At 46.0% G+C, this 20,821-nt stretch overlaps 1 protein-coding gene and 1 long non-coding RNA gene across 12 annotated transcripts in view; one reads left to right on the top strand and one right to left on the bottom strand.

Annotated features, from left to right (window-relative positions):
- AKR1D1 (aldo-keto reductase family 1 member D1) overlaps positions 1-13,756 on the bottom strand; it is a 36,991-nt gene extending 23,235 nt beyond the window's left edge. Inside the window, exon 1 of the mRNA XM_065038125.1 lies at positions 13,433-13,756. Within this exon, the coding sequence (XP_064894197.1) occupies positions 13,433-13,525 (93 nt within the window). The 5' untranslated portion in view covers positions 13,526-13,756. The remainder of the gene's footprint in view (positions 1-13,432) is intronic.
- LOC110357303 (uncharacterized) overlaps positions 1-20,821 on the top strand; it is a 105,505-nt gene that overhangs the window by 59,154 nt on the left and 25,530 nt on the right. For 5 of the 11 annotated variants that reach the window (XR_010467493.1, XR_010467494.1, XR_010467498.1 and 2 more), the window contains one exon: positions 19,437-19,564. This is a non-coding gene — a long non-coding RNA (uncharacterized LOC110357303). Of the gene's footprint in view, positions 1-2,032; positions 2,959-6,714; positions 13,177-19,436; positions 19,565-20,821 lie in introns of those variants that run through there. The other 6 variants (XR_010467500.1, XR_010467502.1, XR_010467497.1 and 3 more) reach the window with 5 other exon arrangements.

Here is a 20,821-nt window from a genome sequence, read left to right as displayed (position 1 = left end):
CAGCTGAAGGCCTGGGACATCTGTGAGTCTGGGAACTTTATACCATATGTTTATTTTCATTCTAATGTAGAAACTGTCATTTCTAGCATTTCACATATCTAATCCTTCCAAATCCTGCAGTAACAGGCTGTGGTAAACTGTGCTGATGAGTTGCACAGGCTAGTCAGGTTGTGGTTTTGCCACTTTTTAGAAGTGTTGCCCTAAGTGTCGTATCTTATTCCATTGTTTCCTGACAGACCATATTAAAGCTGGATGACTTGGATCACCAGTGCCCATCCATCAGAGCAGGCACAAACCCGGATCTTTCCCCTCTATCCCACTGCTAAGCCTGGGGAGTTTTAATCTCTTCTGCCCTTCATGGAAATAAAGTCTTTAATAGTAACTAGATCAGAGATTACCAACTAAAAACCAACTTTTATTGAAGTGCAGATGGAAGTTTGTGCTATGGCTGCTTTTACATCTTGAGATTTTGTATAAGGGTTGGCACTTCAAGTCACAGCAGATGATGGAGCAGTGACTTCCAGGCTGCCTGGCCATGGAGTAGCCACCTTCACCATGAAATCCAGACCTCCTCCTCCTTACTGTGGGTTATACTCACTAGTGTATGTTATCTAAAACATGGTCACCTATGTTGTCTACTCACTTCAGGTAGGCCTTTATTCTTGCACCATTCCCAAATAAGCAGGGCTCGTGTTTAGAGTGTCACAAAAGCCAGATGAGGTACTGAAATATCTTCATGCTTTAAACGTTTGTGCATTGTCAGTAGTAATTCTGGGTGCTCTGGCCTTAAGACAAATCTTTGCTTCTTTATGACTTTTTATTTAAGTGTAGATAAGAGGTATGTTTGATCCTTAGCTGTAATTAATGTTTCAGCTTCTAATCAGTGTGCCCTGCAACTGTGCTACTTTGATCAAGGACTGTTGTTTTAGAACTGGAATTTTATAACCACTTGTACACTGTAAGTCAGATTTTTATCTTCAGTGCTCTCACAGTCAGTCACTAATTTGTGCCAAAAAAGGTATTAAATTTATTACATGTTTTACAATGAAAGAAAAACTGCTTGGTTGACTAGATCCACTCACTCAGTGACTAACAACTCCTTCAATAGCATCTAGGTTATTTTTAAGATCATAGAGTTTAAGGAAACAACACATGCAATTATCCCCCCTATCAATCAATAGCTTGTAAACCTGCTGATTTACCACCACGCATGACAGATTAAACCAGTATCTGTTTCATTCAGGCTCCACAGTAAATAAATCTGGCAGAAGCACAGGGGGAGCAGACTAAGATTTGCACTTTCACTGAAAGAAAGGAAGAGGCAATTTGGCCCCTTCTCCATAGATGAAATGGCCAACTGGCCAGTTTACCACATTTGGTGAATCTGAAAAAGCAATGTGCTTCATCAGTTCTCCCTGTCTGAAAGGGTCTGCTCTCTTTTTCCTCTGAGACCGTGAATATTTTTATTTTTTTAATGTTTATTCCAGAAACCTTCCATCACATCCCATCCCATTTTGTCAAAAACTATTTTCCCTAGCATTGAAAACGTACAGCTTCAGTTTTGCTCGTGACTACATGTGACCAAGCCACAGGAGAATATTTTTTGTGCATACCCGTATTCCCTCCCAAATAGAACAGTATTTGCTTAGCAGTGTTGTTGATTGTCCTACTCACTACTGTTATTTAGTGTTGCATTTCAGCTGGCCTCCAATTCATTTGCTTTTTTTATATCATCCTTTTCTGGTCAGCAATTTCTATCAGCTTCCCAGTTGATAAAAAGGGATTCTGGTTACCTCCAAAGTCACAGCTAACAAGACACATTAGCAGCAGATTGTAATCTTGCAAAACAATGTGGACAGCTACGGTAGGCACTGCTTTTATAAATGGCTTAACATCACTATTGTCATTTTTTTTTCTAAACTGAAGGAGGATACATTTAGATAAGGAAGAAATTCTTCACCATGAGGGTGGTGAAGCACTGGAATGGACTGCCTAGAGAAGCTGTGGATGCCCCATCCCTGGAAGTATTCAAGGCCAGGTTGGATGGGGCTTTGAATACCTGGTCTAGCGGAATGTGTCCCTGCCCATGGCAGGGCGGTTCGGACTAGATGATCTTTAAGGTCCCTTCCAACCCAAACCATTCTATGTTTTATTCTTTATTAGTGCATAGAGTAAAGGAAAACAGTCTGACTTAGGTTCCCAGATTCTGCTCTGCCTTTTTTCATATATGCAGCATTACAGAGTTGCACCAGTCTTGGCAGCTCCTTCAGAGAAGGAGCTGTTTACCTTAGTCCTGGGCACCTCACCTGGGTAGTGCAGTGGTATTCAGTCCCTCAGCTAGGAACAATGATCCTGAGAAGAAAATCTTGAGGTGTTGGGAGAGACAGGGCCACCTCCTGGAAAAATCTGAATGTAGCTGCAGCCGAATTACACAAGAGTTCCAAACTGTGGGCTGAGCTTTCCAGTCTTAACCTATAATTTAAGATGTGGAGCCGCTGTTTAAGAATCTTAGTCAGCTAAATACAGGAAGAAGAAAGTAGGTACATTCCTGGGCTCAGAGCCTCCTTCGCCAGAGCTCAGCGCTCGGACACAGATTCTTATGCGAGTTTCTAGAAGCCCAGTTGCTTATTTCCATTTGCCTCTTTTCTGGACAAACTAGCAAAGTGGACTGGCTTAAGATGTTAGGAACACAGCACAGAAAACATGTACTAAAAGCATTACAGGAAAGCATAGGTTGAGTTTACGAAGCCAGAGGATATGAGCCACACAAGGGTACATTCTTAGAATTATTTAATCTTGTAAAGAAGAAGCTGTACTGTACACCTCTTTCTTGGAAAATGCAACCGCCAGCACATCTCTCTCTCTCGTACACAGGAAAATCTGGCTTTCATCCCCCGGAAGCATTGGCAGCCACCATCCAGGAAGCAAAACCCAGTGAAGGGACCTCTGCAAAAGCAGGTAGAGCTGAGAACAGGGGCAGATAGCAGGTCTGAGAGCCACAAGTTGCTATACTGGCCCAGAGCTTTGCTTTACGTCATCCAGTGCATTGTCTTAGAAAGTGAAGGACAGTAAATGTGCCCAGAGAAGATGGGGCGACTAGTGATGTTCTCTGCTTCGTGTCGTGTTGTGAATGAGCGTGGTCAAGGGTTGCCTTTCTCCTCTAGTCTGATGTCCTGTCAGTGGCCTGAAGCGTGAGGTTTGATTGCCCCTACAACAAAAATGAGATTGCATAACTGCAGATTTAGCATTTCTAGAATTCCTGTGACATTGTTGTTCTAGGATTTAGCCAAAGCTGTCTTCAGGAAAGCCTTATTATTGTAGCTGGCAGAGGCTGCTGGAGTTATTTTTACCACTTGATTGCAGAATCCTCAGTTTTAGGATCACCGCAACTTTTGACTTGATGCAAGTTCACTTAAAGCAAGCTTAAGCTAAAGGGCTGTCATGCTGCTCTGTCGGTAGACAGAGGATTAAAGCAAACCAAGCTAATGATGTACACACTTGGGTCCCACACTGGCAGTACCAGCAGGGTGTACCAGGACAGTTTCCTGAAGAGCTGGAGGACACAATAGCCAGCTGGCAAGCCCTGGAAAGCATGGATCTAAGTGGAAGGGTAGATACTTCCAAAACACCCTTCAGACAAAACACGTGATCCCAGGGATGCGTGAGGTACAAAGCGAAGATAAAGCACCAGCTTGTGCAATAACAGAGGAGAAAGGAAAGGTTGCCAGTAGTTCTTTTTGCTTCGTTCCCTAGAGTTAAAGGGGAGAGGTTTCTGGCGTCAGTTCGAATAAGTGTTTGCAAAGGCAGATGTAAAACTTGGGGAATTCCACCACCTAGTTAGCTAAACCAACAAAAGTTGGCTTTGATGAAGCCTATGGAGGCATTTTCTTCACAGTGTTTTCAAGTTTTGACAAATTTGGCCTTCTAGGTCAACCGAAGACTCAACCCAGATGTTAGCTTCCCACATGAGCTGTAAGAACATGCTTACACAGTTCTTTGGAGAACTGCGGGGAATCAAGGACACAAGGGAGTGCACAGCCATGTTTAACGTATAGAGGCAGTTAGGGGCATTTGACAAAATGGAGGTTTGTCTGGCATAAATTGTTCTTGCCAAAAAGTATATCTCTCAGCTGTTTTGATTCAAATTATTCACTTGTAGAGGCTCAGTTTTTCTCCTCTTCGACAATGCGAGTGATTCCCTGTCTCATCTTCTACAAAACAACCTTCATAACTTTTATTTATATAGGAGGGCTTTCCTGTGGCTTTTGAGTGGGGTTAAAATTCCAGCATGCTTAGAAAGCCAGAGAAAAAGAGAAAAAAACAATCTATTTGTGTGTGTGTCAGTATTTGGCCTTGATACTATTGCATTGGTAACAGCTAGCTTTGCAGGATTTGGAAGAGGACTATATTGAAACAGCTAGCGCTTGTCACTGCAGAATACAGCTATGGAAGGCCTGCTTTCTGTTTGGTTACTTTTCAAACAAGAATCCCTGTGAATTTTTTTGGGTAGTGCTACTGTCCTAAAAGCTTATCTGGTTTAACCTTCTATTACTTTTGGTTCTGGGCTTATTCAACAACATTCTACCCTATGTCATAGCCAGAAATGTAGCTTGGTGGGTGATGTTAACATCTGATACCCACCACCTGAAAGCCATACTGACTCCTTGACAAAGTTGTCATCTCCTAGTTGTCACCTTGCTCTGGGAACATTTTCCTCTGGAGAGCTCTTGCGGTATCCATGTCTGTGTGTGTCGGTACCGTGTTGGGGAGCCAAGTGACGCTGTGCCAGGTTGGCTGTAAAAGCCAGACCCTCCGCTTGGCTTAGGCAGGCATTGCCACAGAGGGCCAGGTGATTATCTGGCTGTCAACAGTTTTGTTAGCAGAAGTCCTGTGCTCTGCAGGGGGATACATCTCTTGATCCTGGAGCAGTCTGAAAATTTTTTCACATAGCAGCTGAGATGTCAGGGTAGGTTAGGAGTGCTATCTCTTTAAGAAGAGTTTTTCTGAAGGCTTATAGTTCAAGGCATGCTCAGATTCAGGGATGGGGGAGTCATTCTGAACACAATCTATTCCACAAAGCAAACTAAAAAAATCTACTGTTTTCCAGGACTAGCAATTTTGTGACCATTTGGCTCAGAAGACCTCCACAGGTTGATGAACTTTGTAGCTACAAAGTCTTTCATTCACCCTCATCTACAAGGCTGGGCTCATCCTCATCAGGAACTACTGTTTCAGTAAATGCAGCTTTTAATCTGCCACACATGATTAGGCACTAATTGCGTTCATAGCTGGAAACACCACAGAAACCATTGGCATGAAGGAAAGATTAGTCATACTATCAGTTTGTTTTCTATTAAGCTTCAGGATTCATAGAAATGAAGAACCACGGAGATTTCGGGAGAGAAGATATGTAGAGGTAAATGAACATTTCTGCAAAATCAACCGTGTCTTAGAGCCACAGGTTTTGTGCAAATTGAAGTCATAAGAACAAAGTCTGTGTTGTCAAAAAAGTTGCATGCAAGAATCTTTCCTCCAGCTTGACAGTGATAAGTCATTTTGTCAAATCCAACTTTAAAATCCAACTTTAACAGTTAAAATACAGTTCTTACACAAAAGCTAGGAGTTTTTGAGTCTGCCACATTTTAGAAAAAGAGTAGCTACCTTTTCTGATTGCCTGTTTTTCCTAATTAGATGACTTAATTTTCCTTTCTTAATGAGATAAAGATGCAATCTTGCATTTATGCAAGCCAAAAATTTTCCATTGTATAACATGAGATTACAGGGAGCTAGAAGGAATTGAGGCGTCAAGAGGCGGTTGCAGGCAGGGGAGGAGAGTTCATGGCTGAACACCAAGACGACAAGGCATTGAGGGCACAGAAATGTAGAACGTCTGTTCCAGTGCTAGAACAGAAAAGGTGGATGTAAGATAAGAGAACTCTGCTTTTCTTAGGTGGTAAATATGCCATTAAATCATGTATGAAAGGGAACTTTAAAACGCGTCATGCAACATTAAGTTTTTAGCAAAAGTCATTGACAAAAGCACAATTTGTCTGAGACTCTCTTGATTTAGTGCATTATTCTGCTCTGTACTTTCACTTATTTGCTATGAGAAGTCTTATCTGTGAAAGCAGTATCTTCTTACGGTGCTTTTGATCGTGTATCCAGTGAGCAGCCTTGCTCCTGCCTGGCAGCCACATTGTTCTGCTGACACCTGCTACTGTGCCTTTTCAAGGCATCTGGGGACCAAATACCAAGAAACCCTGCCTTTATCTGCTCTTAGCAACTGGGTCTTGCCAGTAACTGTGACTTAGTCAAGGAATAAGAAGTAAAATCTGAGAGATTAAGCACCAAGAGCATCACGCAGCACCAGGATACCCACGACCGAAGGAAAAGCATCCCATCTGTGTGATCATCTTAGTATGCTTTAGTCCTCCAAGCATAAAACTGAGTCACAGCTTAGTGAATGACCTGGCTACAGATACATGGTTTCAGGATAAATATCTTTCAGCATGAAAGCTAGGACAAGAGTTTGCTAACAGGCAGGCAAGGAGCCCTGTGGAACATGTAGCACAGGTGTGTCAAACTCATTCTCACCAGAGGCCACATCAGCCTCGTGGTTGCCTTCAAATGGCTGAATGTAATTTTAGGACTGTAGAAATGCAACTGCTCCTACATTTATACAGTCCTAAAACTACACTTGACCATTTGAAGGCAACTGCGAGGCTGATGTGAGCCCCACTGAAAATGAGGTTGACACCCTTGATGTAGCTGTGCAGTTCTCAGGTGCAGTTCTCTTCCTAGGCTGCAGTAAAATGTGTCTCCCTTCCTTCTGCCCTTACCTCTAGTGTAAAGGTCTCGATTCAGGAGTATGGTTTTAGGATATCCCCAGAGACCAAGGGAACATAAGGTCACCCTCTGAAACATCTCAAAAATCCTGATCGCCAAAGACAAGAAGAATTAGTACTGCATGAGGTAATACTGCTGCTTTAACGGAAAATGGCTTGAGAAAGCCAGTAGTGGTTACCAAAAGGGACTCTGAAGGGGCACAATGTCCTTTGGAAATGCTGGTCAGGGGTACAGCCCAAAAGCTTAAAAAAAAAAAAAACAACCCAATTTTGTTTTGGGAAATTCATTCGCTTAAGTTCAGGGCATGAATATGAGACTCTGTAGCCAAATATCCCAGCTGAGTCCCCCCAGCTCTCTTCAAATCAGGTCCCCAGTACCCTTTTCATAGATGTAAACAGCAAAATATCTCCCTGGCCTACATCTGTAGCGATTTCATGTAGGTTCATAGAGTTCACTTCATTATAGAGCTAAGTCAGACTCAGGACTTGCTGACTTCAAACACTTACTCATGTGTAATTGTTTACATTAAAAGGACTGTGGTATTTTCTTTATTCATTTATTTTAATAGCACGTCATGGGAAGTAGCTAAGGCTGTAAGGACACTTGCATGTTAGGGCAATTTCTGCTCTTGCCACTGCCTCTCTTATCTCTTTCAAGAAAAAGAATCTAGAAGCCAAGTGGGAGGTTTACCGAAGAAGGAAAACAGTTGTCTGAGCCAGAGAAGGAGGAATTTGTAGGAAAGAGATCAAGAACCGGAGGTCTTTAAATTTCAGCTCTCTCTCCAGAGATCTTAAGTGTCACCCCTGCCTGGGACTTTCAATATACTACCCATTTCATAGCTTTGGGTCAGGCCAGGTGACTTTCTCCACAAGTCACCTGAAATCATTGCTGTCTCCATCATGATCACGTTTCAGAAGCCAGTGATGGCTGAGAGGAAAACAGAGGGAGTTCAATTGTGTGTAATCCCTCCTCTTACTGCAGCTCAGAGATCCAGGTCACATCAAAGGGACAAGTCACTTATTATGTCTTTTGACTTAAAGACAGCCCACGGCTGCTCCAAAGGCAGCCAGCCTGCAGCAGAGATGCAGCCTGCACTATTAAGAGCAATTTAAATAGTTTGTGTGTGCGTATCCTTCTGCGAGGAACTTTTTTGGTATAAAAGGTCCTGTGAAAGCACTGCTGGTGAGAGCACTAGGGGCTGCGAGGTCTGTACAACGAAAAGTTACTCTGTTCAGCTTCTAGCTTGGGTGTAAAAAGTAATCCAGAGTGCCAAAACAGTGTTTTTACTTATCCAAAACAGATTTTTTTTTTTTTTTTTTTTTTTTTACTTGGTCACTCAGATTGGATACGGGAGCCCTGGATGAACTTTTCCTCTCCCTGATTCAAACCAGTAATTTCTCTTAAACAAAACCCAGACTGTCTGGGCGCTCACAAGGGTTACTTTGTGGTAGTTAAGGATTTGGGGAAAACGAGTCTCCCTCCCTCCTGGCTGGATGCCATACCAAGTTCTTCAGCATCCAAAGCTGTGGGGCTGGTGGGCAGTACACTTTCCCGTGGGGAGGGTGCTCGTCCTGCTCCAGCCTGTGCATGTTTCTTCTTGCCTCTCTCTAGCTATCACATACCCCCACAATCATGTTATTTCCCTGAGCTGTGTGATATGAATTTAATCCCTGGAGGTAGAGAAGAGGACTGAACCTGGTTTCCCACGTCCCGTGTGGATTCCCTCACCACCAGGCTATTCAGGGAAAGGCAACTGCTACCTCCAACTGCTTTAATAATCCTTTGATTCCTCAGCTTGTACTGCCAGTGCCCAAAATGAAATACTTTGCCATTTGTTTTGCCTGAAAATATTCCACAAAACTGCTTCCAATTTGTGAATGGATTTGGCTACCTCAGAACCTCATTTTTAGCAAAGTCACTAGTTGCCAAAAGCCCTCACCCGGTGCTATTCTTGAGCGCTTCACCCAATCTTACATTTCAGAAGCAGTGCCTGGGTACAGTGTGGTTACTACAACCTTCCCTCCAAGCCCTCTCCTCCTTCAGTCAAAATAGGAAGGCAGAAGAGGAGCTGCAGCCAAGGCCCCTTGACCTTCCAGGGAGACAGTGATTATTTACGTGAAGGCATTGGACTGATGATCTTAGCTGTGTTGACAGGGATGAGTTATAAAGTGAAGCGGTCACAAGTGCCATTTTTAATGAGGTGTAGGATTTCCAGGATTTAGGAGTGTTTTTAGCACCTTTCCCCTCTGAGCCGGCTCGTCCCCGCACCCCATCCTGCTTCCAGATGGGCACCCGTACTGCTCACGAGGTTGTGCTGCGAACTGAGTATGGATGCTGGGAGACGGTGGGAGCCTAGGAGGCTGACCCGTCTGTGCTGTGGCCATGCCACGGGCTCATCAAGGGGGTCATCCTCCCCCATGACATCTATTTAATACCCCAGAGAACTGGGTCAACGGCTCGGGGGCCCTCAGGGAGGGAATGCTGGACACGGCACATCTGCTGGAGCCTTGGCAGAGCTGCTCCTGCATACACGGGGCTTTGCCAGAAGGATCCGCAGAGCCAGACAGAGTCAGAATAGGCTTCAAATTTTAAAGCCATCTGGAGGGTCTTGATAGTCCAGATTTGCTGCTCCTGCTGTGGTTTCTTCCCAGACCCAAGAGGAGGAAAGAATATTTGAGGAATGGAAGAGAGAATAGGGGAAGGAGTCAGCGACTGAGATTTTCAGTGTTTCACCTGAGTCCATCCTTGCTAGGCTGAACAGCCTAATTTACGTAAGCAAAACTCAAATACAACTTAAACATTTCCTTCCCTGTGTGAAGGAGAACACAAAACCAACTTTGAAGCACTGAAATCTGAACAAAAAAATCAAACTAGGCTTTTTCATTATACAATTATTACCTTCCCTTAAGAATAAAGACAGGAAGCACCAGTTAAAGCAGCAAAAAAACCAAAAAAATTTCTAAGTGCTTTTCTTGATAACTAGCCCAAATTTATCACTAATTCTATGACCCAGTAAAGACTTATTTCTTTCCACTATTGGATGAGCTGATAGCAAGTAGATTCATTGCACTTTCCTCCTGTGCTAGGGGAATAAACCAAAAAGAAAACCCCAACGTTGCACTCCCAGTGTTTTCAGTCTCTGAGATTTAACTTAATTCTTGTCATCCTGACCTGTATCCTGTCAGAAGACAAGCTGTCTTACACCTAGGGGGAAAGGGTGTTCAATTAAATTAATCTGATTCTCAAACAGACCTTTTCCACAGTGGTCCAGCTCTGTTCCAGTTGAGAGATACATTTTGCTGAGTCAGTAAACTTGTATATGGGACCAAATCTGGGTCAATTGATTTATTTTTTGTTCAGTGCTTCACAACTGGAAAAGCATGACTTTAGGAGAACAATTAAGTTATTTAAGACGAGCAAGGCAAGCTGCCGACACATTTCAATTCAGAAGGCACTGCTGTGCAGTTTATCCAGACAAAGCCCAAAACACAAAAACTGGCCTCTTGCCTCCATTTTCTTGTAACCAACCGTTGAAGAAGCAGATTTCCCTGCTCCGTGGCAAACTAGATCTGCCTAGTGTGCTTAACCAGTGAGCGCATTCCTGCACTTCAGGAAGAAAACTCTGGGCTGTAGTGTGAGATTGAGAAAACAGATTTATTTTGGACAAGCTGCTTTGACATGGAGGTGCCAGGGTGAATAACCTTTGGGAGAAAAAAAAAAAAAAAAATCTGCCTCCAAGAGCATGACGAATAATCTGACAAATAAATGGCTCTGTATCGTATATCAAAGCACAAAATGACTTGAAGTTGTGGAGAACTGACTCATGAGCAGAAATAGCGTGCTGGAAACGGCTGGCACCGTTGCTACCACCAGCTGCCTGCCTCCGCTGCTGGAGAACGGGTGTCTCAGATGCTGATTCTTAAGTAATTCAGCCACAAAAGGCTACAGCCAAGCGTTTTAAGAGAAACGTGTCAGTGCTAGTTTATAGCCTTGCTTGTTAAGATAAACCTTGAAACGGTCCCAAGTTGCCGTAAAACCTTTCAACTCTCTAGGCGGGAGAAGCAGGTCAGAAACCTCACCGGGCATCCCAGTGGAAGTTGCACCACGCAGAACTCATAGCTCAGCAGAGCAGCTTGTCACAGCTAAGCAAAACTTCACTGCCACAGCAAGGTGTTGACAGAAGCTCCCCCCTCTCCGTGCTCTTACCAGCAAAAGCAGCCTTTTTGAATGGGCAAGCTTTAAGCCATGACCTGTTTAAATGTCCTGCCCTGTCACCAGTCAGTAGCTGCAAACCCTATTCTGCAACAAATTCCATAGTGCCCTGCTACCGTGTTTCCCCAGCTGCTCTCGGTGATGAGTTCCCCGCCTCAAATAAACAGTCCTAATCCTAGCAGAAAGCTCCAGCCCAGCTCCTCCAGATAAACATGTGTTTCGCCTGGTCTTCTGTCAAAATGAGACTTTTGCAAGTGACTTATCAGTCTTTCTTTACCTCTTCTCAGCTCCGCTTCTCACCCATAACTTTCCAACATGTTTATCATGTAGAAAGAGAAAGCTCAGAAAAATTGAACTCCTACAAAAGCAGGGGGAGGGAGAATGGGTGGCTGGGTATAGGCACCCATTCCCACTGAGGGTGCAGTTACACGGCAGCTTCAATTGCTCTAAATTGGAGTTGCTATAGCAATGCCCTGCCTGCATAGTCTTGTTGTCGTCCCCTTCTGTCACCAGAAAACAAAGGAGGTACATGCGAAAAGCAAAAAGCCACTACCCGGGACTGATTCAGCTGAAAAAAAAAAAGCCCTAACTAAAAATGATTCATTTTTGCTAGATGAGGTTCCCACAAAGGCTCACCATCCACCTCGACCCACAGGAGGGCAAAGGAGGCTACAGGAGTTTGCAGGGCTGAGACAGAAGGAGCAGGACCGTTGCCGTGATGATTAGGGTACATCTGAACTTCTGCGGAACGAACTCTTAGCAGGGTTACAGCATTGCTGAGAAGCCGCCTCTGAAAGTGGCATCCCACCCGTCTCCCCTCTCAGCTCCAGCAGGTTACTTGATGCTCTGAGCTCCTGCCTGAGCCTGGCTAATGCCCCAGCGTTGAGCCGCGGTTCACCCGGAGTACAGGTGGGAAGCACAACAAGTCAGGAGCACCTCTTCTGCTGGCAGCCTGGCTTTTCTCAACTTGAAACTACTGTAAAATTTCAACTCAGGGCTTTGGAGGATGATATAAAAGTCTAGAAAGTGATGCTTCAAGTTTGCTCGCAGCTATTTTGTCACTGAATTATGCAACGCTCTGCTTTGCTACATTAAAATTCCTGTTAGAGAGCTTAATTTTGTTCCACTAACCACTATTCAAAGAACATACTAGCCAAAAATATCTTCCGAAACTCTAGTGATGCGGGGGACGGTGCCCAGCCTCTGAAATTGCAGATTCTCTGTAATTTTTTCCCATGTAAACTATCATTGTTAACCAGGGAGATCTGCAGCACTGAGGTCTTCTTACACCCTTTCTGCATCACTCATGCACTGCCTGCAGCAGTGTTTATTGGAGATCTTCTTTGACACTGTTATTAATATAGTGTAGTACAAGTGTGGTCGTTAAATGGCCTTGATCAGGAGTTTTCTTTAAAAAGGTATTTTTAAATACCTTATGGTATGTGGAGTCATACACACAATATCGCACCTCAAACTCTGATACTGTTACACAAGAAGGGTTCTGGCCCTGATATCTCTGTTCCTACTCTTCAAACAAACAAAAAGAACTGTTGAAAGACCAGGCAGTTCAGAAGAGCAAAAGGCAAAGCTAGCGAGTTCCCTTTGTGCTCCCAGGTGCGCAGAAGGAAGAAGCATCAGGTGTGCTTCCACTGCCTCGATGCAGCTGAACCAGGGACAGTTTGATGGAATGCCTGCCCGGGACACGCAAAATCAAAGGGTGCAGAATATTTGAGAGTGGTTTGGCCGCTGGCAGGCATCAGGATGCAGGAATTTGGGTCTTTGTTTCAGGAACATTCCTTGGAAAGTATCGGGGCCAGCTGCAAAACGGTCCGAAATCCCTCATCTTATCTGCACAGGGAGTGGGCAGCAGCGGGGCCGGCCCGGGGGACTCAGTGACACCGTCCCCCCGTTCTCCGGGCTCCTCGGGACCGAGGGCTCCAAGCCGCCCTGCCAGCGAGCCGGCACTCACCGCGTATCACATCCCGTCCCGGTGACCGCAGCGGCTCCGGGGTTGCACCGCCCGGACCTCCAGCAGTCCGGGACAGCGGCAGAGCTGCTCCCCGGTCCCCCGCACCCCTTTCCCGGGTGCCCACCAGCGCGGAGCTGGGCGGCGGTACGGTAAGCACCTCTCCGCAAGCTGGGCAGGGTTTTTCTTTCCCCCCACCTTTTCCTCCTCTGCGCGCCGCTCGTACTGCTCACGGGAGAGCTCGGACTTTTAACTTTGCACGGGGAAAGAAGCAAAAGGAGAAATAGCCGGGAAGAAAGGAAGAATTGGGAAACAGTTGGGGAGGACCGGCTCTGGGGCTCAGTAGCGAGGGGGGCTGCCACCTGCCCCCGCCAGCGAATCGGGGCGTCCCGGCGCCCCCGGACTTACTTTCTGGGGGTCGGCGTAGGTGCCCAGCCCCAAGAGCGGTATGCTGTTCCCGTCGCTCAGCGGGACGCGGTGGTTCTCGGCTGTCAGGTTCATAGTGCCGGCAGGTAGGGCCGCCCAGAGCCGGGGCTGCCTCCGCAGGGGCGGGAGCCGCCGCTCCGCAGCCAACCGCCGCCCTGGGCACCGGCACCCACTGACTGACCGGCCGGACCGACGGCACCTCTGCAGGGGCTGTGGTACAAAGTGCCCGCTCCCGCCGGCGGGGACTGCCTTTTTGGGGGGCTGAGCCACGTGTGCCCGTGGCGGCCCTGCACCGCGCCCCGCCGCGCACCGCCCCGTGCCCCGCCCCGGACACCGGCGGCCCCCGCGCACCGCCCCGCGGACCCCCGGGCCGGCCCCGCCGCGGCCCCCGTGGGGTCACTCCGGCAGAAGCTGCGCGTAGGGCAGAGCCTGCTTCATGCTCAAAGTCGAGGCGGACCGGAGGGCGTCCTGCACCCCGGGGGGTCCTGCCCGCTGCCACGGAGCCCCCCTCGGGGCTGCGCTGCCGGCGAGGGGTCCATGCCCCGCCTGCTGGGGTGTCTGCCATGCTAACCTCGGCCCAGCAGCAGGGCATGGGTTTCCTAAGGTTTGGGGTGGCAGACCTTGGAAGTTTTCCCATGGAGGTGTAAAGCCCTGTTTCAAAACCCCGAATTCAGGGTTACCAGGGTCACTTGGTGTCCTCCAGGGACAGTTTCCACCTCTCCTTCCCAAAGGCTACAGACCACAGGTTGAAAACCACTGCTGTAGGGACAGGGAAGGAATAAAGAAAATCCCAGAGAGCAGACCAGTGAATTGCTTGTCTGCCTCAGCATGAGTTCCAAATTACAGTGAATGGGCTCAAGTTCCTCAGAGCCTGGTCCTCTTGCAATGTGGAAAAAATGTATGTATTTACTATCACTAATATCTCAGGAGGGGACAATGCCCTTTATGAAATTCAACCCATGGCTCTTGCTGTCCTTTCTGACCCTCATGAAGCACTCAAGGCTATGCCTTTACACTGCTTTGCAGAGATGTAGCCTGAGCCAGCTGCTTTGTGTCCTGCAACTGCATCTACATTGAGTTCTCTCCCTTTGATGTTGCAGCATATGCTTTTGTATGTCTTCTTAGAGTAACGTGAAACACCTCAGAGAACATTATTCCTCAGCCATAACAATGTCTTTTGCCTGGCAGATTGTTTTATCTCCTCTGATACCCCACTTCAGCTTCCTGTGCATGGTAATAGTTTAGCAGGTTATGCGGTTCCAAGAGGGGTTAATGGATCCACTGTGGTAAGTTATCTTCGCAGGCTTCTTGAAATCAATAGGTGTGCGCTAGCTTGCATTTGGGGAAAGGGTTAGTGGCTGTTAAGGTTGGAGACCTGCTTGGACAACACCACACCAAGAGACCTTTTTAGCATCACAGGTTAGATACCTGCAAGAGTCTCCAGTGAAGATAGAAAAATTGCAACTTTTACAAGTAGGAACATGCCAAGCAGCTCATGGCTGAATGTCAGCCCACTTGATCCCTGCCCAAAGACCTGCAGAGAGCCAGGACATCCTGCAGGACAAAGGTACCATGATGTGGTGTAAAATGCTCCTTGGAAGGTGGGCTGAGGCTTTCCTGACAGCCTGTGCTTTATCTGGACAATACAAGGCAAAGAACTAGCTGTAAGGTGACTGGGTTTCTCCTCTGAGATGGGGAAGCTGGGGCAAACTACAGCCTGGCTGTATTTGCTGTGGACAGCCTGGACCTGTTAGACCTCATCTGTGTGTTATTGTAAGCTGTGGTTACCTGCATGTGACGTGGAGGAAGAGAACCCAGTGACCTTCTTCATGTCTTCCTGTTGTTCCCATGTAAGTGGCTGCCACTTGCTACAGGAGAAGCTCTTATCTCCTGTCTCCATGCCAGCCATGCCTAAGCACACTGTGTGTTTGTAGGAGGGCATGTTGATGCCAGTGTGTGGAACAGACTGCCCCATCTCTGAGCTATAGCCCTTGTCCTGCAGTATTTCCAACAAAGGAGCAAAAGCATGGAAAGAGGTGGAAACAGAGTGAATCTGATCTGGCAGAGGGCATTCAGAGACCTCCCCATTTCCAGCCCTCTACTAGTATCCCATGAAGAAGCCCTGCTGCCAAGTGACTGATTGCTACCCCTGAGCTCCCACACTCCAAGTCCACCCCAGAACCCACTTTTCCATAACTACTCTCAATCCAGCAGCTTGAGGAGGGTTTTATGGCACAGCTTGTTCATTTGCTTCAGGCTCTGACACATCCAGCTTGCTCATGTGCTCTGGCACTAGAGCAACGCGTGCCCTGAGCTGCGCGTGATCCTGAGTGAAGCAAAGCACGACTGAGTCTGCAGTGCCTGTCCTGAGCAAGTGCAAGGAGCCGCTCTGGCAGGAGTACACCAGGCTGATACACGATAGCCCTCCACAACAACTGGGAAAGAAAGACTGACAGACTTGCCATAATTCACAGAAAAGGGAGCTTGGGCAGGAGAGCAACTCCTGCTTCTAGGAGCAGCCAAGCAAAGTGGTCCATCCCCTGGCAAGGCAAGCCAGGCAACCTCAGGCATGCTTGCCCCACTACAGGCACAAGCCTCCCAGCACTCGGCAGGGGCTAACAGGCAAAAATCACCCCTCTTCTAGATTCACTGCAAGACCAGTCCTTATAAAACTCAGCCAATGTGCTTGTCAGAGAAATTGGAGAGAGGCAGAGGGTTTTACAAGTCTTTCCCACCACCCTCACGCCTTAACCGACAGCAAAAAGCACAAATGCTTTTTATGTGTGTGACTTTTTAATCCCTATAGCAGCGCTAGCTCTCCTACCCTACTGTTTCAATGCCTTTCCAGATTTTATATTAAACCTCAGAAAACAGATAGGAAAATTAATTCCTTTTTCATTTGCATCTGAGTTACTAACTTGCAATAGCCTTATTACATAGAAGCTGGAAATATTAGTGGGTCTTGAGCTGAGGATGGTTATCCTTTAAAGAACAAAGGAAGCCAAATAATGTAGCCCAGAGCCTGTTGCATATAATTCTTGTTAGTTACAATTTCTTCTAGCTGTTCAGGGGAGTACAGTTCTCAGTTTCACAGTTTAAATGACTTAACCAGACTTTTTAAGAGGACACGGTATCTAGCAAACTCCAACTGCAAAACAATGCAAATTTCTAGAGGCAAAGATTTGGCTGCTGGTTGTTGTTGATCAGCGACTATTCAGGAGCTTTTATAAAATGCAGATGTGATCTCAGTTCTTTCTCTAGGAAACAAAAACAATGAGGTTTCAGCCTGGCCTTGCTAGCAAGTAATGAGAATTACCATCATATCAACACAAGTCAAGTCCGCAATCTCTAGCAAAGCTTGTAAAGCACACAAAAAGACTTTCAAAAGTGGCTAAGGTAGTTTCATGATTCCTGGACTGAAGGCTCAGACATTTATAGCTACATTAGTCATCTCAGACAACTAAAGAGTAGAGTTTTGAAAAGCAGCATTTTTTACTTATATGTGGGTTTCCCCCTCCTTTATAGACACCCACAAACAAAAGACATTACAAAATACAAAGAAAAATTACATATAAGTTTTTACAGGAAAAGTAGATCAGACTTCTGAGGTTTCTTACTGTTAGAAAAAAAATGCAGAAATCTCAAGTAAAGAAAGAACTTGACGGCCTCCTTACCTGAACAAAACTTGTCAGCAATCTTTTAAGGTAAAGAGGTCACCCTTTTACTGATTTTATCTCAAATTGCTGGGTGTCCTGGGGGTGGGAGAAAAAGTGTGAAGCCTTTAAATATAGCCTCCACTGTTCCTGGAAGTTAAAAGATGGGAATGAGAAGGAGTTGTTGATTGGGAAGGACTGGCCTTGTCATCCTCTAGGATTCATGTTTTCTGAGAATTGTGGGTTGCTCTCCTCCCCCTTCCTTTTTTTTTTTTTCCTTAAGCGAGCTAATGTTTTGGACAAGGGAAGACATTAAAACCAGTATTCTCCTGGACCTTGTAAATCTGGGTTTGTTTACATGTTGTAGATTAAATTAGTGAGATTGTAGGGGTAGGTGACCTGTAGTGCCTAAAATCTAGCTTTATTTAAAAGCAAAATACGAATCACTTTTACAATACATGTATTTCTATGTTAGATAAAAAGTGCATGTTGCTACACTGTTTCTGTTCTCTGTATGAGCCCTGCTCCACGCTATGTGTAATTAGCTGCTCAAATGCGTGCTCTGCATGTGTTTTTAGTTAAAATTTCTTAAAACACAGTCTTAAAGTCTGCATATTTTCAGCCTAGTCCTTTAATAATGCACATAAACTAGCATGTGTCCATCGCGCATGTGGAATGTCTATTTATAATATATATTTTCAGCTATTTAACTTATAGATTTTGGTAGCATGTGTCCTGCTTAATATTTATTTTCCTTTTTTACTGCTAACTAAGATAAACTAGTACATACAAAAAAACCCCTTCTAGATTCACTTTTGAACTCTAAGAAATAAGGTCTGTGTAGTGTTTTGTAGGGGGACTATAAATGAAGGGTTTGGGTTTTTGTTTTGTTTTGTTTTGTTTTTCTTTTTGCTACTTTTTTCGGCGTGGAAACAAACGATACAAAACTGAACTGGAGAACACTTCTTCTCTGGAAAAAAAATGTTGTAGCATCTTCTTACTCTTTATTGTCAGATTCCAATTATCGTCACATATGTCATGGTCTAGTTTTCAGGGACACCCCGTGAGACAAGTGCTACCTTATACCACCTGCATGATTCCCTCCCTTTGTGGCCAGGGGGTTTCTTGGAAGCATTTGTGATCTTTTCCCTTTGATCATGTTTGTTGCGCAATGAAGCTGATCACAGCCAGGAAAACAGCCTGGGCTTTGTTGGGAAGTGCGATATAATAGGCTTTCTTAGCAGTTTCTACGCAGACACTTTTTCCCTCACTCCCACTGGTGCATCTAAACTACTTTGCAAACAATGGAACGCTTAAGTGACATGCTCTTGTTTATTTAAATATTTTTTATGTCTGCTAAGGACTTGTTCTTGGTAAGTCCTCCTCTGAAGGCCCAAGGTTTGCTTTCAAATTGTATCTGACCTACAGCTTGGTAACAAGAGGAGCATAATACATGTGCACTTATAATAGAACTCTTCACTGCAAGATCCACAACACAGTAGCTGACCTCTGCAGACCTCATCTTGCCACACTTTTCCAGCACTGGTGCAGGACTTCTGGATCCTTAGGGAGAGCCTGAGGATGGGGAGAAAATGTGCCTACCATTTGTGCCTGTGGAGAGAATTAGGAAAATACTTGATGGCTGGGTCACATATCCCTTCTGCTTTGTATAAATGTGCTGTGGCTGCAGCTGCAATAAAAGGGAAATTCCTAGGTATCCTTGACGCCGTTCCATTGCTCCTAGGAACACTGGAAAAGTTAGGCCACTGGCTTTGATCGCTCTTAGGGTACAGGAGGGATGCCAGCAGCTGCTTCGGATTATCCTCCCACTACTTCCAGCGGCTGTGGAGCTGTGCTCGCACCCCAGCAAGCCGCGTGGGCTTCTCTGCAGGCCAGTCCAGCGATGGCAGTCCCAGTCCGTCCCTGTCCCCATGCTGGCTCGCAGTGTGTGCAGAGTCGAGGGCTGTGGCATCACCTCAAATGCAGATTACCACAACCCTTGCGCCAGGTGCCACGGGTTGCTCTGCCAGGGAGGGTGGTTGCACGAGTAGTGATCACCGGCGCAGCAGTTTAACACCGCTCTTGTTTGGATTGTAGCAGCCAAATGTGGCTGTGATGGATGCTGTACTGGAGGCACTGGTCATGCAGGAGAGCTTGCCCTCTCCATGGCTGGGGAAGAGGGGACGAAGCAAAATCTGACAACACGAGAGCCAAAATTAGCCAGGTTCTTTATACACTGCCACCATGTTTTCTATGGCACAACGAGAGGGTGGGTGTCACTAGCATTATGGCCCCTAAATTTTGTGGTTTTTTCCCTTTGGGGTCCATTTCAGGTGCTGAGTTGCTCTGTTAGACTTTGGGGAGTGCTACTGATGCGTTGAAAAGCCCTGTGGAAGACCAGCAGCTCCTGTGGAGGATCAGGAATTATCAGGAGTGGGCCAGAGATGCTCTGTTTGAAAAGGTAATCCTCCTAATCCTTTGGAAGGGTAATCATGTAGTCTTTCAGCAGCTTCACTTACATAGGCAGTGTTTCATGAGCCTGCTGTCTTTTGTGCAATGTCCTCATGCTTGAGTTGGTTGTTAGCAGAGTTTGCAATGAATCAAGCCAGAAGCCACCTCATTTTTTCCCTCAGTCTGTTTACCGATGTTATCACTTTCTTCTAGCAACAGTAACTCAGTTTCTGCTGCAGACTCTCTCTGCTATGGCACATGCACAACCCTGGAGCTGGTGAGCACTGTCTCTCAGATCCCCGGGCAAAGGTCAGCAGTTGCATGGTGACCTCGGGATTCCCCAGATACCGACCCTTGTCATGTGGGTCATTAACCTTTGCCCATGAGTAAGTGTCCTCATATCTCACCTCATTTATTCTGGTCTGCTATTTGATCCTATCCAATATAAAGCCCTTTCCTTCGGCATCCTGCAAATCTAAGCCCGGTCTTGATGATTTCCAGTATGCCATCACCTGATGCCGGTGGAAAATACACTGTGCATTACACCCAGCTCTGAGTAAGTGGTGGCAGAAGGAGCAGACTGAAAAGAGGTGGCCATGCATTCACAACACCTCTTACAGAGGCAAGGGGGACAGAGGAGCCGTGGTGGCTCCCTTCTTGTCAGCTCTCTTCCTCAGGCAAAAGAAGGATAGCCACCATGGGAAGATGTTGATACTGCCTGTGTCATGCAACTAAGGTGTTTTGGGGCTTGGGGATTGTGTTGGGTTTTTTCCTCCTGATTCAGTGTGAGTGACCTGCTGAGAGTGCCACGCCCCTGTGTGAGTCCCTTACTTATAATCAGGCCCTTTGGAACAGAGTAATAAGCATCACCGGATCTCAACATGTTCCGAAAACATGAAATTTGTCTTGTGTCCTTTTAAGGAGCTTGGCCAAGCTTACCTTACTTCAGCACACAACCAGTGTTCCAGCTGTCTCCCATGTTTACCTGACATGTAACCTCACACACCTCACTTGTGTCCACCCCAGGGCTGCACAGGAGGTCTTCTTAGTTCAGCTCTGATGAATGATGATTTTACTTCCTTGCACCGGATAAACAGCTGTTTTCTGTGTTACCTGCTTTAAGAGCCTGGCTGACACGTTTTTTCTCTCCTTGCCTCCAGCAACAAGCAGACACGTCTGACTAATTGCAACAGAGCCACACTGGCACATTCTTGCAGTCAGGACAGCATGCAAAACACACTTTTTTCCACAGCACACCACCTAGCAA

Source organism: Columba livia, chromosome 1, assembly GCF_036013475.1.
Source record: "Columba livia isolate bColLiv1 breed racing homer chromosome 1, bColLiv1.pat.W.v2, whole genome shotgun sequence".
NCBI lineage: Eukaryota > Metazoa > Chordata > Aves > Columbiformes > Columbidae > Columba > Columba livia.
This window is presented reverse-complemented; position numbering and strand designations above follow the sequence as displayed.